The following is a 26,917-nucleotide window of genomic DNA, read 5'->3' as shown; positions in this document are numbered from 1 at the left end:
GCGCATTAAATTATGCCGACCTATGGAAGACAAGGGGCACGCAGGTTGGACAAGTCAGACGAGCTTAGCAAGATCAGTGTTCGAGTTAATATTAATCACCGGCTCACCATCTGTACGCCTAACATGTATCTGGCCGTCCCTAACCCAGACATACTTGTATGACTTGTCCTTCGCAATGCGCTTCACCTGTTGCATCAAATTAAAAGTGCTTTTTGGCAACAGCTCATTTACATATACGTTACGATGTGAGCTGCCACCACACACATCGCTCTGTCTGATCGCACCTTTTGAACGCTTACTCGACAATACCGCATCGCGCACAACGCTCGAAGCCAAGGAGATAATGACGGAGCTCGAAGGTGAAGATACCGTGAGCACAGTAGAAGACGGTTCCCTCTTAACCAATCTGGTGTTAACGATATGGTAGGAGAGGTTAGGAACATCCAATGCCGCAAAAACATTTTTTGCAATCTCAGATGGAGTTGCAGACAAAGTAGAAGGCAAACCTGATACGATCAACTCGCTACCGCTCTGAGTCACCTGAGTCGACCGAGCAGACCTCAAGTCTCGGACCTCGCGAACTAGTTTAGCATTTTCTTGCTCCAGTTTAATAATGCGTTGACTGTTCTGAGAAACAGTATCGTTAAGACGATCTAAAAGACTTAGCTTGACGCTAATTTCTTCATTGGTACGCTGTTGACTATCAATAAATGCAGAGATTTTCGCATCCGTACTCTTGATCTGCTCGATCAGCCCGCGCAAAAGAGAGTCAGTTGACTCATGCCTTATGTCCTGCGCACACGCAATGGACTGCGAGGCAACGACAACGCCAGACGCAGCATCGCCATCCGAAGAAAAGAACGTACGGCGTTCATCTCTAGGTGTGAGCGGCATCTTCGAGAAATAAGACTTGCAACAGTCACTAGCGGACCGCGTAACAATGTATGGCTTGACGCAGCCCGGATGAAATGCCTTAAAGCACGCGGCACAAGAATAAGATTTACCGGCAATTAATTTTGTACACCTAGCGCACGTTGGTTGCATGTGTAGTCCAGTCACGCTATTCGGTAGAAGCAAGAATTCCCAGGCACGTCAGATGAAAATCACTAGGCACGTCCCCAGTCGTAGTACAGCTAGGGTGGCAACACTTGAGCACAGGTCAGGCAAAACACACGCGCGAATCCGAGTGAAGCGATAGAGAGGCGTAGAGAGGAGTGAAGCAGGAGCATGCGCAGTAGAGATCCACCGAGAAGGGAGCATGCACAAATCAGATCCAGAAAGAGCAGATAGACACAGCAGGCGCATGCGCAGCAGGGGTGAACGCCTTGCGCAGGTGATCCCAAGAATTCCACGATGTTTCCGAGAATGAGGTTAAGACGAACAATGATACTTGTCACGAAAATATTCAGAATTAGGTAGCAATACCAAGGAAAAGAATAAAGCGCGTGACAAGCAACCAAAAGACCTGCTTAAATCTGCAACAAAATAGCCCAAAGGCAACCAACGGCAGCAGCAATATTCAGTTTTATAAGAGCAAAGATTACGGACAACCAGTAATACTCACAGAGAGAGAGAGAGAGAGAGAGAGAGAGAGAGAGAGAGAGAGAGAGAGAGAATGAATGAATGAATGAATGACCTTTATTAGCTTTCTCAGCTATTTTTACATACTACATATTTATACATACAACAGAACGTACTCTTTTAGCACACGTTTGAACATTTTTAGTTCTTCGCATCTTTTAATTTCGGCTGGCAGTGCGTTATACATTTTTACTCCTTCATAGAACATACTTTTTTGCGCATTTCTCGTTCTACGAAACACTATTGCTATATCGCCGGTTTGTCTGGTTTGCCTATCAGTGTTCTTTCCCACTAATTCTAGACGGTCTTTTAATTGTTCCGGTAGCATGTTGTTCACCGCTTTAAAGATAAATGTACACACATTATAATATAGCCTCTGTCTTATGGACATAAACTGCAGCGCTTGCAGCATATGCTCCACTTTGGTATATCTATTGCATTGCAGTATGACTCTCATAGCTCGATTTTGCGCTTTTTGCAGCCTGGTTAGCTCCGTTTCACTCATGTCAATTAATAACGTTGCACAATACTCAAAATGAGGAGCTATGATTGTTTTATATATCGTGCATCTGGTATAAGCCGATATGTAATTACCTATTCTATTAAGAAAACTCGTTTTTTTTCCTATTTTCTTTAACATATAATCACAGTGATCTCTAAATCTAAGCCTATCGTCAATCATTATACCTCGGTATTTCATCATTTCGACACGCTCTATCTCAGTTCCATCTAAGCATGTCAACATAATATTACCTCTTAGCTCTTTTCTTACACTTCTAATTATCATATATTTTGTTTTCCCTGCATTCATTTTTAACTTATTTATATTCATCCACTTCTCTCTCTCTCTCTCTCTCTCTCTCTCTCTCTCTCTCTCTCTCTCTCTCTCTCTCTCTCTCTCTCTCTACTATAACAAACATCGAATTCATTTTCCTTTCTAGTTCTGCGCTACTTTCTCCCTCTACATATATTAAAGTATCATCGGCAAACATTTTTATCTTAATTACACTCTTCTGGACAGACTTTGATTATATCATTTATGTAAAGTATAAATAACAAAGGTCCCAATACAGATCCCTGTGGAACTCCATATTCCGTTGCCATTAATTTTGACCATTTATTATTAAATCTCACCTTCTGAGTTCTATTCGTTAGATATGAATTAAACCATTCAAGAACCTCTGATTCCATATTGATATAATTTTCCTAGTAATCTTTCCCTATCTACTGTTTCAAACGCTCGCTTCAGATCCATGAAAATTACCCCCACCATTCTCCCTTCACTAACTATCAGTTTCCATTCGTCTATAACAGTTTGTATCGCTGTTTCACATGAATAGTGTTTTCTAAAGCCCGATTGATGTTCAGTTATAATACTATTATTTTCTAAATATAATTCAATTTGCTTTTTTACTACTAATTCTAGCACTTTCTCAAATATAGGTAACACATTAATGAGAGAGAGAGAGAGAGAGAGAGAGAGAGAGAGAGAGAGAGAGAGAGAGAGAGAGAGAGAGAGAGAGAGAGAGAGAGACAGTACACACGTAAGCAAGAGAAGGGCTACCGCACCTCCCCCGAAAGCAGGGGGAGGTGTGGGTGAACCTCGGTTCGCGTGAAAAGTGTATGCGTGAAGGCAGTAGGTTCCGCCTCCCTGTGGGGGGCTCCACTATTATTAAACTAGACACATATAGTGTGCCTCCAAAGTACATACATGCGTAAACTTTCCACGCATGGAAAGTCTTAAACTTGTGTGGCACCTCGTTTTGCGTGGAAAATGTATACGCAGAAGTAGCAAATTAATATATTTGTACTTTGTGTATGACTTTATGGTTGTTTACATTACTTGAGAGCTGTTTTGGTTTGTTTCGCGTGGAAGATGTATGCGCGGAGGCAGCAAGTTAAAAATGTTAAAAAAGTTGCTAAACTTTGGAGTCGCAAAAAATCCTTTTGGTACATGTGTTTTTTATCTAAAAGGAACCTTTACAAAGTTTCACCTAAATCTGTGGATGGACGTTTTCGGAAGTACAGCCTATGCTTCCAGTAAATCGGTTTTATAATATCCTCAGTTCTCTTATTACTAGTTAAGAACTAATATGTTTAAAAATTAATATTTTTTTTTTAACTTAAACATTTTATGTTAGTAGTAAGAGAATTATGCGAGTTTTTTTATTAAACCGATTAGTGGATGTTTGTAAACGTTATAATTATTTACATATTTTTATTTATAATAGTATTAAATTAATATAATTTTTATGTCGCATTGGCATATACCAAAATGTACATCAGAGATGTACATTTAAGTGATATTTAATTTATGTTTTATCCCTTCCTAGTTCTCAGATTTAGAAAAAGGTAAAAGGTAAGTTTAAAATTCTACACTGCTAAAAAAAATTAGGGATTACTTTTTCTCAGTAAATTTTTGCCCATTTTTAAACTGTAATTACTCAGCGAATAATTAACAGAAATAAAGTTTAAAAAAATGTTTTATAAACTCTCTACTATAAAGTGCGAGATGAAGTGCTTCTGTTTAATTTTCACTCAGATTAATACTCAAAGGCATGGTCAAAGGACGTATTAAGATATCCAAAATCTTGAAATTTGCAAAGTCTTCCACCGCCAAACAAAAAAATTGGCGAACATAATCATTGATACCATCTCAAAGTACGGATTTTGCCCTTAAAAAAAAGTAAAACGCCGATTATTTAACGAGATATCACAATTTAAAGTAACCCCTGTTCTTTTATGATTTCAGCACGATATCCTACCGCTGACATTAGCGTAACCTGATGTGCACCACGAAGAGGTTGCTCGTTCGGATTTTATAAATCAAGAATGTATGTGTATGTGTATGGAGTGTACATGCGTATGTGTGTACATGTAGAGGTTTTTTTTTAGTAAGAAGTGTTGTCATCTCTTTGCTGTATTACCTCGCGCAATCTTGATCTTAAATTGATGCATTTTTTACATCAGATTGAGAAATTTCATTTCAAAGGGTACCCCACGTTAAAATAGGCAAAATGCCACTGTCAATGAAACGGAAAAATAACTTTAGATCTGCATAAGTGCACTAAAAAAAGAATTTTCTACGATTTTTCCGACCATCCATCCCCCCTCCTTTTCCTAGTAACACCAAAAACCGCTTTTTTCAAAAATTATTTTTTTTCTCCGGTTCCTTCATGTTAAAAATTTTGAAAAAATTTGAGAGTATAGCTTATAAAAAGTACTTAGCACACAATTTTTTTTAGTTTTAGACACGTTGAATACCTAACCTAAAAAAATAAAATAAATATTTGAATCAATTTTTTTCTAATTTCTTTGATAGTTGCAGGTCTAATTACTCCAATTGTATATTTTAGTGTTCTACATGTATTAGAATTTTTTAAGATTTTTTGGAATGGTGGGCCGTACTCAAAAATGCGAAAAACCCTATTTTTAGCCATTTTGAGCCTTTTATGGTCCTTAAATGATTGATAGTGCCTTAACTGACTCTAAAATAAACATAATATATTAATTTTTGATATATGTTGTCAATATTTGATACATTCCTATACGTCCCACATGTTTTTGAGCATGAAATCAGTCATAACTCAACGAGAAAACCCTAATTTTTGTATAAAAATGCCTATTTTTCGTCGATTTCTGGATTTTTGGTTATTTTATCTAAGTTTTTTTTTGCATATGATTGGTAAATGTAAATATAAATATAATAAAAAATTGTACCTTTTATATACATATATTTCAAAGAAATCGTTTATTTATTCAAATATATATATTTTTATGAAAAAAGAATTAATTTTTATGATTCTATGATCGTCTCTTTAATCCTCCTCGTCACTATCTTCCTCAATTACTGGTGTTACTTCTTCGAAGTCAAACAATTACTACGTTTACCCAAGCGTTACTTCTGTAGTAACTTACGATAATTCCTTCGCGTAAACGGGATTTTGTAGTAACTTACGATAATTTACTCAGCGTAAACGAGTGATATATCGTAAGTTACTACAGAAGTAATGCTTGCGTAAACGGCGTAGTAAATGTTGTAAGTATCTCAGCTGGTCGAATAATCCTTGACAAGTATTTTGCATGAGACAGGTAAAAAACTATGGCGGCTATATACGAGCAACACCCTATAGTTTTGTTACCATTAGCGCAGTTACAGCAATAACGTCTGACACCGTTGAGTCCCACACTATCAGGTTGATATTGTAAATAAGATTTGTCTTATTTGTCTTATTTACAATATCATTGTTCGACTTCGAAGAAGTAACACCAGTAATTGAAGAAGATAGTGACGAGGAGGATTAAAGAGACGATCATGCATGGAATCATAAAAATTAATTTTTTTTCATGAAAATGTATGTATTTGAATAAATAAACGATTTATTTGAAATATATGTATAAGAAGTACAATTTTTTATTATATTTATATTCACATTCACCAATCATATGCAAAAAAACTTAGATAAAATAACCAAAAATCCAGAAATCGACGAAAAATAGGCACTTTTATACAAAAATTAGGGTTTTCTCGTTGAGTTATGACTGATTTCATGCTCAAAAACATATGAGACGTATAGGAATGTATCAAATATTGACAACATATATCAAAAATTAATATATTATGTTTATTTTAGAGTCAGTTAAGGCACTCCCAGCAAACGAAAAAAGATTGAAAAGAATTAAAACAAGATTGCCAAAAATTCAATTAAGGACTTTCCGAATTCCATTCTGTCCAAAAAAGGGATTGAAATAGTTTCAATATCATGGAATTCCTTATTTTGGAAAGAATTTGTCTTTTTTGAATCCCATCCAATTCCAACACAAAAATATTATACCACTGAATGCCAGGTTAGGGATTGGAAAGTTTCGTGATGAATTCCATTGAATGCCATTGATTCCGTTAACGAAATGAATACCACTGAATGCCAGGTTAGGGATTGGAAAGTTTCTTGATGAACTCCATTGAATACCATTGATTCCGTTAACGAAATGAATACCATTGAACGCCAAACTAGGAATTAAAAATTTCCGTATTGAATTCCATTGAATTTCGTCTATTCTGACAATAAAATGAATACCATTGAATGCCAGGATAGGGATTAAAAAGTGTCCGTGTTGAACTCTGTGGCGGTACGCGCCAATAATAGTACACGCCCGCGCGGTATCTGCATTATCGGCAATTCGCGTCGACGCCGCTAGGCGTCGCATTGCCGGGGCATCTTCTCGAGTTCAAAGTTTCGTCTCGACCGCTACCCTGCCAAAAATGACCGATTAAATCCGATTAAAAATTTTGAATCCGCATGAATCTAGATTCTTGATCCGGAAATCACGGATTTATAACGATTACACCGATCAAAACCGATTGAAACGGATTGGTATTCAACAATGTAATTTCAATCGGTTCCTATCGGTTTGAATCGTTACACGCAGAAAATTTTTCTGGAAAATACGGATTCCATAGGAGTGGATGGAATTTAAAATTTCTTTTTTGGATTCCATGGGATTGGACCATCTCATTTCGAATCCCATCTAATTTCATCTAATTCCGCCAAAAAAGGGATTCAAAGGTATTAAAAAATTTTAATACCTTTTAATCCTTTTGCGTTTGCTGGGCTATCAATCATTTAAGGACCATAAAAGGCTCAAAAGTGGCTAAAAATAAGGTTTTTCGCATTTTTGATTGAGTATGGCCCACCATTCCAAAAAATCTTAAAAAATTCTAATACATGTAGAACACTAAAATATACAATTTTCTAGAGTAATTAGACCTGCAACCATCAAAAAAATTAAAAAAAAATTGATTCAAATATTTATTTTATTTTTTTAGGTTAGGTATTCAACGCGCTTAAAACTAAAAAAAATTGTGTGCTAAGTATTTTTTATAAGCTATATTCTCAAATTTTTTCAAAATTTTTAACGTAAAAGAACCGGAAAAAAAATAATTTTCGAAAAAAGCGGTTTTTGGTGCTACTAGGAAAAGGAGGAAGGATGGTTGGTCGGAAAAATCGTAGAAAATTCTTTTTTTAGTGTACTTATGCAGATCCACAGTTATTTTTCCGTTTCATTGACAGTGGCATTTTGCCTATCTTAACGTGGGGTACCTTTTGACGCAGTGCCTCTTCAATCTGATGTAAAAAAACTGCGCGAAAAATATTTTGCGATCAGTAGAACTATCGAATATCGACTAGCATCTCACCTTTATCTGTATTAAAATACATTTTTTGGGCAGTATTAATTATTTAAAAAAATTAGTCAGAAAAAAATTGTGCAAATTAAAAATTTGCACTTGGCTTCCTCATAGAGGAAGTGATGTCTTAAGATGCTAATACGGCCCTCTGATTGGCTGATGACGCCTTAAGACTATATCTAAGACGATCTTAGATATAAGGCTCGACTATAAATACCGGCCTTAAAGAATTATATATAAAATAGAAATAGAAAAAAAAGACTGAAGAATATAATAAAATTAAAAAATGTTGGTAAATCTTTTTTTAACCGAAATCGGTAACCCCTTTATTATTAACAATTTTTATTAATTCTATTATATTCTTCAGTCTTTTTTCATCCTATTTCATATATATTTCGTTAAGATTTGGTTGATCAGTTCTGGAGTTATAGAAATTTCTGTAAATTTGGCACAGACATACATACATACATACATACATACATACATACATACATACACACATACCGACATTTTTTTTAATGCAATATTTCGACGTTTTAGAACACTCTGAGCATATTGACATTAAAAACTTAAAAAACAATCTTTTCTTTGGTTTCTTCTACCCCTATTTTATATATAATTTTTTAAAATTTGGTTAATTAGAGCCAACTTTATAACGCAATCAAAGATTCATATACGAATTTACGAAAACAAAGCTTCCTCTATGAGGAAGCAAAATGCATCAATATGAGATCAAGATTTTTGTTTTTCATTTGAAATAGCAAAGTCCGTACTTTGAGATGGTATCAATAATCATGTTCGCCAATTTTTTTCTTTGGCGGTGGAAGACTGCAAATTTCAAAATTTTTGATATCTCAATATGTCCTTATACAAAGCTGACCACGCCTTTCAGTATTAATCTGAGTAAAAATTGAACAAAAGCATATATATCTTAGTAGAGAGAGATAGAAAGAGAGAAAGTTTGCCCTGTAAAACCTTTTTTTAAACTTTTTTTATGTTAATTATTTGTTACTGAGAAAAAGTGATCCCCTAACTTTTTTGAGCATGTATATTGATAAAGAAATAGACAATATATAGTAGAGCATTATATAATATACATATATCCCACATAGCATGTAATATTACAGAAATATTGCAGTAATATTGCAATATAGTGGAAATATTACGTATTACAATGAAATATTTCAGAAATATTACTTATGTATTACACGTTTTTAAATAATATTGAAATATTATAGTAATATTGCTGCAATATATTGTTGAAATATAATACTTTAAGTAGCAAAATAATGTTAAATGATATTTTAATGACATCTTATTGACGTCATTAAGACATTATTAAGGTATCACACAATCATACGTATTGCACAGATAATATATACCAGTTAAAGAATTTTGGACTAAAAGAAAGAAAAATCTGAATCAAGAAATGTGATGGAATCAAAAGAGACTGACTTGTACTTTCGGGGAATAAAAGTAATTAAGACAAATTTTATAAGTGGTATTTAATTTTATAACTTGTTATTTGTTTTGTAATAATAAAAGATAATTTTGATTTATTGGAAAAATGTTACAGATAAAAGTTGGAAGGTTTAAGGAGGACCAGTAGACAATTTTATTAGATTTTGAGTCCGGGACCTGTGTTAAGCCTAATAGGATCCAAGTCAAATTATTTAAATAGACACCCCTTTTCCAACCAGAATTTTTTTGATAAATTAATTTAAAAAAATGGCGTCGATTTAAATTTTTTCTTTTTTTTTTGGAAAAAATTGCTTGAAAATTGGCCATAAAATCGGCAAATTTTAATTTATCGAAAAAATTCTACGATGTTCACTACATTTTGGGCCATACTTTCAGAAAATTTTTGGTTTGTTCTAGATGCAAAATTGCGACTTGTAGCGGTATGGCAAAAAAAAGAATTGTTTTGCGAGAGCTGCTATTTTGTTTTTAAAAATCTAAAAAAAATTTTTTTATGTACCTTAAGACTTGTACTTTCATATGTAAAAACCCGAATATTAATAAATCTTTTCATTTTTTTATAATAAATTCAGAAAATAATAGTGAACACAAGGTGATATTACCCCTTAAATAATTGTGTACACATGAAAGCTTTAAGGAAATGTATACACAAATATTTAAAGAAATTGAGGTATTATTGCAATAGCATATTCTTGAAACCATATCAAGTCAAAAAGTCTTGTATCATTTTTCCCTCCGACAAGCATTTATCAAGATATCATAAGCTAAATATTAAAAAAATTACCAAATTTTTCTTGAATATTTCAAAAAGTATAAAGCAAATAAAAAATATTTCAGACAAAAGTTGTTTATATTAATTAGTAGAAAAAGATAATGTAATAAATAATGGAAGTTTTTATTTAAAAAATTTGACTTGGACCCCCTACTGGGCTTCAACATGGGTTTCAGACTCAAAATCTAATAAGATCATCTATTATTCCTCTATAAACCCTCCAATTTTTATCTGAAACATTTTTCCAATAAACCAATACTTTCTGAGATAATTAGCGAAGATAATTGGCACACAAAATAAAACTCACCTTGTATAAATAATAATTATAGTTTTTGTATTATGTTATAGTGTTACGTCACTCTTTATCAGTGGAAATTCATACAGTGCAGAGTAGCATGGAGCAGTTTTGAAGAAGAAAGAGATAAAAAGATAATATCAATATTATTTTCTTAATATTGTATATGTAATACTGTAGCAATACTATTAAAAATAATTTAATAAAATTTTATAAAAATTATTAAAATAGTTTAATATCTAGCAATATTATACAAATATCACAAAAATATTACAGTAATATTACGTAATATTACTGAGATATTGCAGTAATATTACTGCAATATTTTTGCTATATTTCATTGTAATATTGCAATGGAAAAATAATATTGCTGCAATATTACTGAAATAATATTATGTGCTATGTGGGATATTTATATATGTAATATATATGAACATTATATTTATTTATATATAAACATATATTTATTTATATATAAAATAAATGACAACATAAAAGGAAATTTTTATATCCGTTTCAAATTTATTTGTCGATGTCAGATCAACATTGATTCGACGTCAAGTCAACTATATAATCAGTCAAAAAGGTTCCCAGTCAAAATGTCTCTCCTAAATGATCTCATACAAAAAAGTCTTGGGAAAAATATCTCGGTCCAAAATATCTCAGTCCAAAGATATCTCAGTCCAAAATGTCTTAGTCCAAAAATATCTCAGTCCAAAATGTTTCAGTCCAAAAATATCTCAGTTCAAAAATATCTCAGTCCAAAATGTCTCAGTCCAAAAATTTCTCTGACAATAATTAACTTTGAAAGTACATCATACAATTTATATTACACAATATCATTGTAATGAATTACATCTTACAAATTTTTGGAATTTTTATTACAAAATATCATTATAAAAAATTAATATTACATTTAATTAGTATTAGGACAGTTGTAAACCCATGTGACAACTCATCGTCTCGCATGGAAAGTGTATGCGTGGAGGCAGTAGGTTTCGCCTCCCTGCGGGGGGCTCCACTATTATTAAGGCTCCTGGTCCCTGAGCCGAGAACTCTGCGTTGACGGTGGCGCCGTACCGTCGCGGCAGAAATAATAAGAACTCTCTCCTCTCACTCTCTCCAATGGAGAATTCTGTTTTGTGACATGTTGACAACTTCATTTTAAGTTGCGGTATATTTCTTTATTATTCGCTCTGTACTTGTGCTCTAATAACGTTTAACGTATTCGTGAAACTCGTGAAATTGACTGGATGGTAAGATTTGCAAGAAATATTATATGCGGAAGGAACATTCACCAATCCTTTCGATAGTCGGAAAACGGCTTGTTTACCGTATGTTTAGGCTTCGTTTTATGGCTGTTTGTTTATTGTTGAGGGAAAAGGATAGTATGCGGTCAATTTTTTAAGTATGCTGAAACGATCTGTCGTGATTTTTTATTGAAATGTCTTTTTATTTCGGAAAATACCGCAACTTAAAATTAGGTGTTTTCCTCGCCTCGATAGTAAGAATCCAATATGGCCGCGGTGACTACCCAGGAGCCTTAAACTAGACACATAGTGTGCCTTCAAAGTACATGCGTGGACTTTCCACGCGTGGAGACAAAATTAATATTACATTTAAGGCTCCTGGGTAGTCACCGCGGCCATATTGGATTCTTACTATCGAGGCGAGGAAAACACCCAATTTTGTTGTGCATACCATTTTCAAATAAAAAGACATTTCAATAAAACATCACTATAGATCGTTTCAGAACACTTCCAAAATTGGCCGAAAACTACCCTTTTCCTTCGACAATAAACAAACAGCCATAAAACGAAGCCTAAACATACGGGAAAAACAGCCGTTTAACGACTATCGAAAGAAGGTGAAAACGTTTCTTCCGCATGCAAATCTTACTTTTCGGCCAATTTTACGAGTTTCACGAATACGTTAAACGTTAGAGCACAAGCACAGAGCAAATAATAAAGAAATAGCACGTACAACAAAATAGGTTGTCAACATGTCACAAGACAGAATTCTCCATTGGAGAGAGTGAGAGGAGAGAGTGGCGTCGCCACCGTCAACGCAGAGTTCTCGGCTCAGGGACCAGGAGCCTTAATTAGTATCACATTTCATGAACAGCCATACATTGATAATAAATTATTCTAATCAACTGAATATACAAATAATAACAATAATATAATAAATCACCATTACTTGAGATATTTTTGTTCGATACATTATTGTCTGAGATATTTTTGGACTGAGACATTTTTGGACTGAGATATTATAGACGAAATATTTTTGCTGAGATGTTTTGGGCTGAGATGAAATGAGGGGTCACCAGTCAAAAAGTTCGTCGATCAACAGTGATTCGACGTCGGAGATGTCGATCAATTCAATTTAACCAGCTGTCAACCTCTTCGACGTCAAATTAACGTTAAATCGACATCACCTTTCTGACTGGGTGAGAAAAAAATATACTAATAAAAGGGGAAATTTTCTTTATTTTAATAAATGGAGTCATAAGAGTTGTATGAAACTGTAATGGTCTTAAATCTTTGACCGACAGTGTACATGCAAAGTTTCATTCAAACAAAAATTTTCAGGTTATTCTCTTGTAAGTCAAACGATGATAGCTTGTGAATACTTTTAGCATAAGAGTGAGTCAAAGAAAGAAGAATTTAGCCTTAGAGCAGACATTAAATTAAATTAAAATATAAATTGGAATTTTTCAGGAGAGCTTGGTTTAACTGTAAGAGAGACATCAAATGGAGTCTACATCGACAGCCTTCGTCCGGCGAGTACGGCGGATCGGTGTGGTGCATTGCAGGCAGGGGATCGACTGTTAGCTGTGGACGACACGCCTGTTCAGGATGCAATAACCGCCGCCAAACTGCTTAGAAATAATTCTGAAAGTTGTCGCATTGCTAGACTGCAGATATTACCGCGACCACCTAGTGCGAGAACGGTCAAAAGGAAGGCGCAGCCACAGGCCCAGCAAAACTCAAATCAGACTTTGCAGATGAAAGAGAGCTTGACGCTCGTTCTACGGCCAGATCATCGGGGTTTCGGCCTTGCCCTCAAATTGGCCGAAGATCACGTGAATTATATAGTGAGCCTGCTGGAAGCTGGTGGTCCGGCGGAACGGAGCGGTATTCTTTTACCTGGCGACAAGGCCATCGCGATCAACCGGAGAATGTTACGCGATTTACAACCGTCAGAAGTAATCAATATATTAGAGACATCGCAGATGGTAAATGGCCTCTCTTTGCTTCGAGTTTTCATAGCTGCTGAAAATAAGTACAGTAAAATATGTTCTTATTAATTATTTTCGTATGTTTAACATAATCAGATCGAGTTGGTGATAGAATACAAAGTGGGTGGATCTGTAGTGCCGAGTTCCGGAATCTTCACGGTGAGAGTAGCTAGGCCATTAGGCGGCCAGCCTGATCTGGGTCTCACAGTAAACGAAGATCTGGTAATCACAGAAGTCCGTCAAGGATCGCTCGCTTATCGAACTGGCAGTTTAGCGTCTGGAGACAGGTTGCTTGCAATAGATGGGCAGAAACTGGATCCCGGAGATTTGAGGCAAGCCGCTCAATTGTTGCATCGGCCTGGCGGATCAGTAGTTGCTTTAACTATTAGAAAGCCGGATCCTAATACGGAAATAAGGTATTCAATGCCATTCGAAACATTTTTTATCAAAGTTAGTTCTTTGAACATTGTTTTATTTTAAGTAAAATGTGTCGTGATGTATTAATTTCATTCAAGAACTTATTTTGTATTAGTTATATAGGATATTTTAATAAATACGTCAAAAAAACTGAAAAGTGCTGTAGTTTCGAACTCTTTGACATAAACGAAATCAAAGAGGTATAAACGGGCACAAACGATTCTCTGTCGAATATTATTGATCGTTTTGCGAATTTATCTCGAAAAATGGCAGAATTATTCTTTTGACGGATTTCTGAAAATTGAAAAGAGATGTAGTTTCGAACTCTTTGAAATACAAAAGATTCTCTTTCAAATGCTGTTGATAGTTTTGTGATATTTCGAGAAATTGCTGAATTATTTTCTTGACGGCTTTCTTAAAACTGAAAATAGTAGTAATAGTTTCAAGATATAAATGAAATTGGAAGAAGTACACACGAGTACAAATGATTTTTCAAATGGTATTAACGTTAAATTAACTTCGTTAATTATTATTAACGAAGTTAAAATATATCTTCTAATCAGGCGTTTAAGGTACAAACGAGAAACAAAGAGTGATATAAAAAAGTATAAACAAAGTTACTAATAAACTAGAATTTTTTATAAAGTTGGGTCAGATTCATTCTAGGATCTATGTAATTAATGAGTGCGAATTACAAAACACTTTTTATAATATATTCAATATTTGATCATAAAAATCTTGTTAACTTAATTCATAATAGTTGTTCGCACATGTTCGACTTCTCGAACAATAGTTGATAAATAGTTCATAATAGAATTATTCTTTTAATAATTGAAAATTTTAATATAATACATTTAATTTTAAGTAAAATACATTTTTTCCGGTAATAGCTGTAGAATGACAAATTATATTAAAATAATCTTTTTTTACTTAACTTTAACTTTAAATTTTTCGAAAATCTGAAGTGTTTCGAAATGCAACATACTTAAAAAAATCTTAAATATGTCCATCAGTCTTTAATGAAAAAAATAGTATATTGTGCACCAAGGGGCGAAAGTAGCGTTTTTCAGACGAGTGTGAAGTTTGCCGCCCGGCACGGGCGGCAAATCACACGAGTCTGAAAAAGCTTGCGCCCCGAGGTGCACACGATATTTTTCACAATACCTTTACGGAAAATTCGGCTTCCATGCCTAGAGAGAGGCGAGAGTGATCACTTTCCGCCCTAGGGAGGAAAGTGGTTACTTTTCGCCCGCTATGCCGCCCTGGCGTGAAATTGGCCGCTTTCGCCCCTCTCTACAGGCATGGAAAGTCGAATTTTCCATGGAGGTGTTGTAAAAAATCTATTTCAATTTGTTATCAAATATTTGTAATAGAAAACAAAGACCAAATATAAAATTTTGGAATTCAAAGAGTTAAAGGGTAACTGCTCCAAAAAATCTCGGTGTAAAAAGGTCTGAAAAAAGATTTTTGCAGAGATTATTGCACAGAGCCCAGCGTAAGAAGCGATACGATCCAGGCGCAATTTCCGAATGGTGCGTTACGTTCAGGCAGAGAGAGTCTTCCTAGCGTGGACAGCGCAGTGGATTCTTGGGGTGAGCTGGGAGACAGTAGTGGTACCATGCCGGAAATATTGAGACTTTGGGATACCGCCTCTACGGACAGTGGACAATTAGATTTATCAATACCATCTTATCCGGGGTATCAAAATTAATTAGCTAACAATCAAGATTTTTTCAACAGCAATTCATCATTCGTGTAACGTTTTCTCTTCTATTATAAAATTCAGGGCACAAGAACGAAACAGTGGTTCTAACAGGTCTCAACAAATAGTACATGTGTCACTTCATAAAGACCCAGTCTATGAAGATTTTGGCTTCTCGGTATCAGATGGCCTTTATGAACGTGGCGTTTACATAAATCGTTTGCGACCTGGGGGACCATGCGATGGCATTTTGCGGCCGTACGACAGGATTCTCCGAGTAAATGAAACTAGTACGGAAGACTGCGATTGTTGTTTGGCGGTTCCGCTTATTGCAGCAGCGGGACCGTGTTTAGATCTAACGGTAGCGAGACCATTATCTCCGCAAAACATCGTGAAAACTTTGTAGATTGCTATAACAATCACCACCTGCGATTAAACTATTAGTATATCATTGCAATCCAATTCAATTTCAGTTAATAGCCTAGATATTTTAAAATTTGTTCTTTAACTGTAGTAGTTATTCTTATAGCGGATATATTTTTTTAGAGATCAACGAGAATAAACGTGGATGCTATTGATACTGATAGCTGCATTCTTAGAATGCGATTGTAATTTTATGTATGAGCGCTGGCTTGAATATTAAATGTTTTCAATATATTTTTGTACACATATGTATTTTATTTATAAAAATAAATGTATAGATTGATTTTCTCTGCTAGAACAATTTCTCCTACGTACAAATTCCATTCGCATGCACGCACACATACTCTCCACACATAACCTACGAATATGGGTCTGCACTCTGCATATCATCGACATTTAAAAACGTATCTAAATTTCTTTTTATTTCAAAACGGGCTAATAATTTAGAAAGTATAAATAAAATCGAAACAGTGTTGAGCGCAGTCTGTACATCTGGATTGTGTGAGTGTATAAACTTGTTGTATCTGAACAATTTAGAAGATGTAATCATTTTTAGAAGACGCGCAATGTAATATATACAATATAAGTCTATATTATACGTCAATAAATAATATCTCTTGAACGTGAGACACTTTTCAATATAAAATATATGGACTTCAATATAAAATACATGCTAAAAGTGATTTTGAGGAATGTAGTCAAATTCATAGTTAAGGCTAATTGGACCAGCAATTAGCTAAAAACAATAATTTTGACTTATGCAACACGCCTTATACAGCAGGTTTAGTTTCAGAGTTGAGAAACTAAACAGAGCTTATTACGGCGCGTGATTATGGTATGAAAATATAGAATATAATTATCTAGAAAACGATAGTTTCACACTAAACTTGAAAAATGTAGATCACATCTTTCTGTAACATTCATTTATGTGAATACTTTACAAGTTATTTTGTATTTTATATCAAGACACATCAATATATATAGGTATACTCGCCGATAGACTTGATCTGAAGACTTTATTACCTCATTTGGTAAAACTTTTGTTTAAAAAAGGCAGCTCCAATGGTCTTGAGCTTGACATATGTTGTCAAGGTCATGACCTTGAACAACATTCAAAAGATTTTAGTCGTTGCTCGTTGTTCGTTAAAAAGTTATTAACAAATATAACTGATTGTGAGAAATATAATAGTTTGTGTCAATGCTATAATGCTAATAGAAGTAACTTACTGATATGTGTATGTAGATAGTATATAGATAGTACAGGCTACCGCCTCTTCCCCTGCGGCAGGGGTGGGGGTAGACCTCGGTTTGCGTGGAGTGGAAAGTTGAAAACCCGAACCGTACAATGATAGACCTCGTTTCGCCCGGTAAGCAGGGTGGGGTGGGGTGAATCTCGCTTTGCGTGTGGAGAGTACAATGTCCAGAGAATCGTCCACCTGAAGCAAAGTCCACCCTACTTCAGCCCTGCTACAGGGCGAAACGAGGACTATCATTGTACGGTTCGGTTGGGTTAGATTAGGTTAGTTCTTTTGGGGTAAGAATGCAGGCAGTCAATAAATAATACTTACGATTATAATCATACAATTATGGTGTTAGAAGACAGGTGTAACAGTTTCGAGAATGCGCAGTCGTCATTTTCTTTGACCAATCAGAGCTTTATCCAAGATGCCAAAAGCCTCCCGTATTATTGTGAAGTACACACAGTTAAAGGTTATATTGTGTGATATTAGATATTTTTGCGGAGAAGCTAATGCCAACGTGCTGTGTAAAAAATTGTAAGAGTCGTACGAATCATAATGAGACGAAAAGAATTAAGTATTTTACTTTTCCTAAAGAAACATTTATTCGTCAGCAATGGCTTAATGCTAGGTCTACAATGCGAGTCGTAAAGTCGTGAGTCGTAAGAATTGACCAACCACAGATTATTCTCCTCAAATTAGATTGTGATTGGTCAATTCTTACGACTCACGACTTTACGACTCGCAATTTTACGACAATTGTAGACCTAGCATAATGCCTGCCAAAGAAAAGAAACTGATATGAAAGTTAATTCGAGTATGTAAGTTAATGTAAAATTAAGTTAATGTTTTAACTTCCAACTCAATATAATGTCATTATTACATGTGTTATATTATGATATAATATGCTTACAGCAAGGATATGCGCAATAATCCATTTTGATGAAACCACATTTTGGATAAACATTTGATTGGCTGTCGTATTCTCCGGCCGCCATTATGCGCAATGTTATACCTGTCTTCTAACACCATGCAATTATGGTTAAAGCAGATAATACTTTTGTATTCATGCTTTCTAACACAAAATTGTATACATATACTTTTCTATACCAACTATTCTCTGCTTTAACAAAAAGACTGTTTAATATATTAACGATTCACTGCTTTGAAAGACTTTCCTTCGTTCATACATGTACTATTTCCACATACATATTAGTCGTTTATGCCTTTCAATACTCAAAATAAAACTGCTATATTTTTCAAACTTTTTTGTTAATAACTTTTTAATAAAGAACGAGTGACAGGTAATACCTTCTAAAGGTTACTTAGGAACGTGACCTCTATAATATATGTCAAGATCAAGGTCATAGGAGCTGCCTCCCCTAAATAGGAATTTTATCCCTCATTATAATTATCATGGTGAAAGGAAAACAAGGTGTGCTGTTCCGCATCCTTCTCTAAATAACCAATGAGTGCGTTGGGCCAAGCGGGAGACATAGGGTGCGTTCCATTTAATGCTCATAACGCTCGCGAGCATCATTCGTCCTTGTCTAACATTTGACAAACAACAAGGATAAACAAGCGTTGTGAGCGTTGTGGAAAGTATATCACTTATAAGTGTAAAGTATATATCTATATAATCCAATATGGCGCTCGCTTGGTCTGCGCAGAACATACTGAATGTCAACCTCTCTAACAAGCACACCTTGTTTTCCTTCCACCATGATTTGTATGATTTGTATGATAATCTATAATACGTAAAAAGATTAGAAAGAAGAAAAAGAAAATCAAAAGAATTATAAAAAAGTATTATAAATTTATTTAAAAAATTGTTAATGTCTCATAAAAAATATATTTATTGCTCGCATTATATATCCTCTGTAAAATTTTTACTTAAAACATTTTTTTCAAACACGTTTAACTTTTGATATTATATTTAGATGTTCGGATACTTTTTCAGAATACAAAACAATTCCTCCCGTGCGCATGCACGTGTGTTAAATACGCGGGCACATATGCGCATATGTATAATAATGTAAAGTAATAATTCATCATATGTGAGTTCCTTTCTCGTATTTGGTCGATATTACTATCGTAATAATTTGTAATAGTGCATGATAATTTGTAAAAATTAATTTACATTTACAGATTCAGATTCAGAAAACTCACATAAATTTGTTAGAATAAAATTATCAATTGAGACTAGACTGCATATAATTGATGTCTACCGGCAAATCCATTTACCATAAAGGAACTGCTATTACCGTTCTGTGTGGCATTATAATATTTTGGAAGAATTGTTTGGTTCTGCTTCTCTATTCTCTGATCGTACTTAGCCTTATTGTAACATAATACCCCTGAGATGGCCATGGTCATACCAAATATATTAAGCCAAGTAACTGGATTGCCAAGTACGAGTAATGTTACTCCTATCACAAATATGCGCTTGCTAGCGCTTGCCACTGCGTATGTTAGAGGGGTCACGATTGACAATACGGAAAACGCAATAATGTTTTGAAACCAATTAAGTATACCATCTAGAAATAATAACCCTAATATATAATAGCTTATATCTATGGACGGTCTTATAATCGATTCGTACATCAAGCTGCGTAAATCGTACACAATCCAAATTGGTAAGAACATAAATAGAGCTAGACGGCCGAGTATATGCAGTAGCCGCAAGTGATGTATTCCTGTGTCATGTAGCACCTGCAGGCCAAAAATTGCAAGATTTAAAAAGAAATATGAAGTATTTAAACACAAGACAGAATCTTTTTGTCCATACCAATTACCTTTTTTGAGTAAATATTTTGCAAGGAAAACGCCATAGTGGATGTTAAGGCGCTTATCAAGCCAATCATGTTGAAACTAAGCTCCGTCAGTGTGGCCACGGCTACGCCGCCGACTATCGGCACAAGGCTCAAATACACTTTCCACGTTTGCTGCTCCCGAAGTATTATTCTTGATAGAGCCACCGTGAAAAGAGGCATTGTAGCCTTCACTGGGACAGAGCCAAATTTCGGTTAATATATAACTAAAACTAAAACAAGAGTGGTATAGAATAAAAGAAAGTAAAAAACAAGCAAAGGAGCTAGGAGGATGAAAAAGAAAGGAAAAGAGGGAGAAAAAATGAGAAAGGCGGAAAAAGAGAGAGAAAAGGAAAGAGAAAGAAAGACAGAGAGAAAGAAGAGAAGGGAGAAAAAGGGAGAAGAAGAGGGAAAAAGGAAGACGGGGAGGAAAAGAAGAGAGGAGGAAGTTTGAAAAAAAGGAGAAGCAAGAAGAAGGAAGAAAGAGAGGGAAGAAGGGAAAGAGGGAAAGAGAGGAGGGGGACATGTTTTGTATATTTTCAGAAGAATGTTGAGAATATATACAGTGTAAATGTTATATTATACACATGCACACAGATATCTGAGATTCTTATAAATTCATATTGATTTCTATATTCTTGTTTAAATTTTTATTAAAATAATTGTCAATATTTATGTTGACGTAGAACTACGTCTTTATCGACAGTAAGGAGGGGTATAAGGGGGCTATAAGGGGGGGTAAATCCACGCACAGCCTGCAACGAAAACATGTCACACTTTGGAACGTTTATATCTTTGAAACTAATAATCGTAGAATAACAACTAACATCTCATTTTAAAGTTTAAAAAGTCCCATTTATGATAAAACAAGTCGGAACCTTTCACTTCTTACCTTTTCGATACAGTAGCGTAAGAAAGTTTAACTAAATATCTTGTCGGTGCAACAAAAACATGTCACACTTTGATCGTTTAAAACTTTGAAATTAATAATCGTAGAATAATAATTAACATCTCATTTTAAAGCTTAAGAAGCCTCATTTATGATAAAACAAGTCAGAACTTTCCACTTCTTACCTCTTCGATACAGTAGCGTTAGACAGTTCAGCTAATTTCTTGTCGATGCAACAAAAACATGTCATACTTTGAACGTTTAGATCTTCGAAACTAATAATCGTAGAATATAATAATTAACATCTTATTTTAAAGCTTAAAAAGCCCCATTTATGATAAAACAAGTCGGAAACCTCCATTTTTTACCTCTTCGATACAGTAGCGTTAGACAGTTCAGCTAATTTCTTGTCGATGCAACAAAAACATGTCATACTTTGAACGTTTAGATCTTCGAAACTAATAATCGTAGAATATAATAATTAACATCTCATTTTAAAACTTAAGAAGTCCCATTTATGATAAAACAAGTCGGAACCCTCCACTTCTTACCTCTTCTATATATATAATATACATAACACACACGCACGCACGCACGCACGCACGCACGCATGTATGTTAATTTTAATATATATATATAAATAAAAATAAAAACAATTAATGTTTAAAAATTATAGTATTGGATGACGGATGAGATAAAATTTTAGTAAACTCAGCATTAAATTTTGGTGGAAAAAAAAAAAAAAAAAAACAGGACGTATAACAAAATATTTTAAAGGAAGAAATTATAGAACTCAGCGATAAGAATAATGAAGAAGATTTACAAAATAATAAGCATGGTTTGGCAGATAAAATATTTAATTTTGCGCACACATGCACGCACGCACGCACACTCTTATATACACGCACAAACACACACATAATGTGTATAATTTTTTGTTACTGATTTTTTAGAAACCGGTACTGAAATTTTTTATAACCAATTTTCTTGATATGGCAATGTGTTCAGAATGTTTTAATACATGATTTTTTTGTTTATATACAACTTAAGAATTAATCAATCAAATTTAAAAAAAATTATATATGAAATAGACGTAGAAAAGAGTGAAAAATATAATCAAATTAATAAAAAAATAATAAAAAATAATAAAACAGTGCGCAAATTAGACTTTTGCACATTGCCACTACATGGACCTTTATCAAAGGACAAGAGTATCCCCCCGGGATCAATGAAAATTTCCCTCACGTTAAAGAAAAAATGGAAATATAGTAAAAAAAAATATATAATAAAAACATTTAGTATGTTTTACTTCTCAAAAATTTTAAAATTAAAGAAAACAAACACAAATTTGCAAATTAAAAACTTGCATATTGCTTCCACATCATTTTATTTAGCCTATAAAGTTTCTTAGAAGAAAGCCAATTCATTATATGCTAATATAATTTGAGAAATTTTTTATATAGAAAAATTTATGAGCTAAAAAAGAAACAAGAATAGTAACAACTGTGCCGCAAGCAACAACGTAGAACTACGTCAACTGTCACTATTTCATGTTAAAGTATTCAGCGAAGGAAAGTAGTAGACGTAGGGCTACGTCAACTGTCTTTGGCTGAATAATAGTGACAGTTGACGCAGTTCTACGTTGTTGCTTGCGGCACAGTTGTTACTGTGCCCGTTTATTTTTTTAGCTCATAAATTTTTCTCTATAAGAAATTTTTCAAATTATTAGCATATAATTATATAAATTTTATTCTATGAATTTTGTGAAGTTCCGACATTTCTAACCAAAAGAAGATACTTAAATGAGGTCTTCGATTCATTTAAATTTTAATATACTTAAGAAAATCGGTTAAATTGCATTTAACTCACATTGAGAGCTTTCAAAAACACTATAATAAAGTATATTTTCCTTTAATACTTTTCGAGAACTATTCAACGTATTAGAACATTCTGAACACATTGCCATATCAAGAAAATCGGTTATAAACAAAATAAATTGCAAGAATATTTAGCTCACATCGAGAGCTTTCAAAATTCCTTTAATACTTTTCGAGAAATATTAGTGTTGCATGTTTTCGTTGCAAAAAAATATAAATTTCTTGCAGAAATCGGTAACCCCTTCCCCGATTCTCGCCAAAGTAAATGCCAACCTTCCTTTAATGATATTCTATATGAGATTACATGTATAACCACTCTTTTTTAGACATAAATCGGTAACTCTTTCAACGATTGACGCCAAATTCAATACCGGTACTTTATTGAGGTCTCCGATTCATTGAAATTTTAGTATACTTAAGAAATAAATTAGTAGTTTCTTCATTGTGAACCTATTTTCATGAAACCAGTACTAAAATTTTTCCAAAAAACAAAGCTAAATCTTTTAAAAAAATTAAACCCATCGTTGCCATCCTCCAAAAATTAGAATTTTAGAATCGGACCTCAGCGTTTTAGAACATTTTAAACACATTGGCATATCAAGAAAATCGGTTATAAAAAACCACCTAAATAAATTGCAGGAGCATTTAACTCACATTAAGAGCATTTAAAAACACTATAATAAAGTACATTTTCCTTTAATACTTTACGAAAAATATTCCACGTATTAGAACATTCTGAACACATTGCCATATCAAGAAAATCGGTTATAAAAAATTTTAGTACCGGTTTCCAAAAAATTGGAAACAAAAAATTATACACATTATGGCGATCTCCGGAAAATTCTACTTAAAAAATATACAAGCACAGAGTAACAATTGTGCCGCAATCAACACGTAGAACTACGTCTATTAGAATAGAACATATATGGAAAAGGCATTGAACATCGAGTCTGTGTCCGACATCGTGCGAGAGAGAAGCGTTAATTGTGCGAGAGAGAAAGGTAGCGAAGCCTAATCGTCCGCAATGCGCATACGCAGATATCGATAACCATATAGTACTATTTCATGTTAAAGTATTCAGCGAAGGAAAATAGACGTAGGGCTACGTCAACTGTCAGTTGACGTAGTTCGACGTTGTTGGCACAAACTGTGCCGCAAGCAACAACGTAGAACCCATTCATCCATTCATTAATTTATTAAATCCATTCATCTATTCACCCATTCATCCATTCATTCATTTATTTATTAATTAAATCCATTCATCCATTCACCCATTCACCCATTCATCCATTCTCCATTTATCCATTCATTCATTCATCCATTCATCCATTCATTTATTTATTTATTAAATCCATTCACCCATTCATCCATTTATTTATTCATCCATTCATCCATTCATTCATTTATTTATTAAATCCATTCATCCATTCATCCATCCATTCATTCATTTATTTATTAAATCCATTCATCCATTCACCCATTCATTCATTTATTTATTTATTAAATCCATTCATCCATTCACCCATTTATTCATTCATCCATTCATCCATTTATCCATTCATTCATTCATTTATGTATTTATTAAATCCATTCATCCATTTATTCATTTATTTATTTATTTATGAAATTGCGAAAACCCTTAGCTTACATCGAGAGATCTTTCAAAAACTATATAATAAAGTATATTTTCCTTTAATACTTTTCGAGAACAAACCCATATCAAAAAATTAACCACGAAAACATTTAGCTTACATCGAGAGAGCTTTCAAAAACTATATAATAAAGTATATTTTTCTTTAATACTTTTCGAGAAAAAGAAAGCGTTGCATAAAAACGTTGCAAAAAAACGTTGCATGAAAACGTTGCAAGAAAACGTTGCAGTCGTACCCCCATACCCCCCAAGAAAGACGTAGTTCTACGTAGTTCTCAAAAATTTTTACACCGGTTTCAAGAAAATCGGTCCGTTAATGAATGAGTAGCTCGCTGTCGGATATTAGATACTTATTATTTTCCGAAAAATTACGTATTATTTCTCAAAAAATTAGACAAATTTCGGTACCAATTTCCAAAAAATCGGAAACGAAAAATTATACACATCATGGCAATCCCCGGAATATTTTACCCCTACTTTCTATATAATTCTTTAAAATTTGATCCGTCCCCGAAAAATTAGAAAAATTCGAAACCGGTTTTCAAAAAATCAGTAACGAAAAATTATTTATAAAAATTATCTATAAAAAAATTGAACTTGATATCTCAAAATTTGCGGAAATTAAAGTAATCACGTATTTTTTTAAACAAAAATCGGAAACTCCTTATTTATTAGCAATTTTTCTAATTCTATTACATTCTTTAGTTCTTTCTACCCCTATATTTCATATATAATTCTTTAAGATTCGATCAATTAATTCCCGAAAAATTGGAAAAATTACGCAACCGGTTAAAAAAAAACGATAACAAAAAATTAACCCCACCACCACCATTTCCAGAAAATTCTACCCCTGTTTCATATATAATTCTTTAAAATTCGGTCTATTAACGAATGAGTAGTTCGCGGTCAGACAGACAGACAGATATACAAATAGAGATGTCAGGTTCTTATAATAATTGCCATATAAAGAAAATTGGTTATAAAAACCACCAAAATAAATTACAGGAACATTTAGCTCATATCGAGAGCTTTCAAAAACACTATAATAAAGTATATTTTCCTTTAATACTTTTCGAGAAATATTAGTGTCATGTTTTCGTTGCAGAAAACGTTGCAAGAAAACGTTGCAAGAAAACATTGCAAGAAAACGTTGCAGTCGTGCACCCGAAGTTACCCCACCCCGTCTGGAAAAGACGTAGTTCTACGTCAAAAAAAACTAATGACGTAAAAATTAATGTTTAGGTAGATAGCTAGATTACCTGGATTAGTAAAACAAGTGATTAAATGTAAGGGTGGCTACTTTGACGAAAAAAGTGTCTAATATTTTTTAGTGTCTAATATAAAGGATATTTTTTGTAAACATTTTAGAGTATTCAAACATTTTAAAGTATTTTTCATTTTATTGTAAACAATGAATAAAGTAATAAAGATATATTAATCGAATTGGTAAGACACAGATTGAGAGAGGTTCCAGGTTCGAACCCTGCCTGAGATATTTTTCGCAATAAATTCTTTACAACAATTTAAATGCTTAGCATCAAAGGTAAATGTTTAGTATAACGCTCTCCCCTCCGATTTTCTTAAAACTTTGTAAAATTGTTTATTTTTGTGTGTAAAAAACATTCTGAGAAGGAAAATCGTCGCTCAGGTCTCGTTTTTTTTAAATTTAATTTCTAAGTTTTGATGTCGGTAAGGTAGGAAAATGCGTGCGTATATAGTACATATGCATATATGAGGATACACGATGTATTCACCTGACATACTGACTAGAGTGCCAAGAGGCCAAAAGCAATGTATGGTATATAAGCATACCAGTGTGAGCATAAGAGACGGGTACTTTCCAAATGCTGACGTGGCTGAACACGTTCGCGACGAACTTGCCCAGGGCTAAGGGCACGATGAGCCGCATGTAGTAGCTCCACGTTATGTTGGACGCGTACTTCCTTACGCCCCACAAATTGAAGAATGGACTAGAGTAGACGGTGATCGAGGTCAATTGTACCATGGTCACCGTAAGCGGATATGGGAATTCCGATAGCAACATCTTGCCGACGACATTGCTGCTGCTGGACACCACGTACCATAGGAGGCACAGAAATAACACTGTTATAACCTCGCGGTTATTTCGTCTATCGTCCATGACGGCTCGCGTGACAGCGCGGTATCAAAATTCAACTCCCAGTCCCCCAGTAAATTTGTCACTTTTCACGCATATATATGTGATATATGCAATGCACACAATTAACCAGCCGGATTCACTCCGCGTCCATAGCCTTCTGACAGCGTTTGAATGAGTCAAATGAGTGTCGACTGTCGACAGTAGTGTCGAATCGAGAAGAGACGAAAGACCAAATA

At 34.0% G+C, this 26,917-nt stretch overlaps 2 protein-coding genes across 3 annotated transcripts in view; one reads left to right on the top strand and one right to left on the bottom strand.

Annotated features, from left to right (window-relative positions):
• Grip (Glutamate receptor interacting protein) overlaps positions 1–16,385 on the top strand; it is a 41,494-nt gene extending 25,109 nt beyond the window's left edge. For both annotated transcript variants that reach the window (XM_077423708.1, XM_077423709.1), the window contains exons 3-6: positions 13,035–13,552; positions 13,652–13,971; positions 15,446–15,670; positions 15,759–16,385. In XM_077423708.1, coding sequence (XP_077279834.1) covers positions 13,035–13,552; positions 13,652–13,971; positions 15,446–15,670; positions 15,759–16,080 — 1,385 coding nt within the window. In that variant the 3' untranslated portion in view covers positions 16,081–16,385. The remainder of the gene's footprint in view (positions 1–13,034; positions 13,553–13,651; positions 13,972–15,445; positions 15,671–15,758) is intronic.
• A 113-nt stretch (positions 16,386–16,498) lies between these two features.
• Positions 16,499–26,887, bottom strand: LOC143907158 (solute carrier family 35 member E1 homolog). The gene is made up of 3 exons (XM_077423728.1): positions 26,375–26,887; positions 20,131–20,339; positions 16,499–20,047 (listed from the first exon to the last, which is right to left on the bottom strand). The coding sequence occupies exons 1-3, from the start codon at positions 26,700–26,702 to the stop codon at positions 19,538–19,540; spliced, it is 1,047 nt and encodes a 348-aa protein (XP_077279854.1). The 5' UTR covers positions 26,703–26,887; the 3' UTR covers positions 16,499–19,537.
• Between the last annotated feature and the right edge of the window lie 30 nt (positions 26,888–26,917).

The sequence above is a fragment of the Temnothorax americanus genome, unplaced genomic scaffold, assembly GCF_048541705.1.
Source record: "Temnothorax americanus isolate GAGA-0224 unplaced genomic scaffold, ASM4854170v1 Scaffold8, whole genome shotgun sequence".
NCBI lineage: Eukaryota > Metazoa > Arthropoda > Insecta > Hymenoptera > Formicidae > Temnothorax > Temnothorax americanus.
Note: the sequence above shows the minus strand (reverse complement) of the source record. Positions and strands in the feature narration are given on the sequence as shown.

Bases quoted from the DNA above. Each gene is read 5' to 3' on its own strand.
- LOC143907158 (XM_077423728.1), bottom strand. From the start codon at position 26,702: ATGGACGATAGACGAAATAACCGCGAGGTTATAACAGTGTTATTTCTG. The intron at 20,340-26,374 runs GTATGCTTATAT...GCTCTGTCCCAG, and splicing joins CGTCTCTTATGCTCACACTG to TGAAGGCTACAATGCCTCTT. The intron at 20,048-20,130 runs GTAATTGGTATG...TTTGGCCTGCAG, and splicing joins AAAATATTTACTCAAAAAAG to GTGCTACATGACACAGGAAT.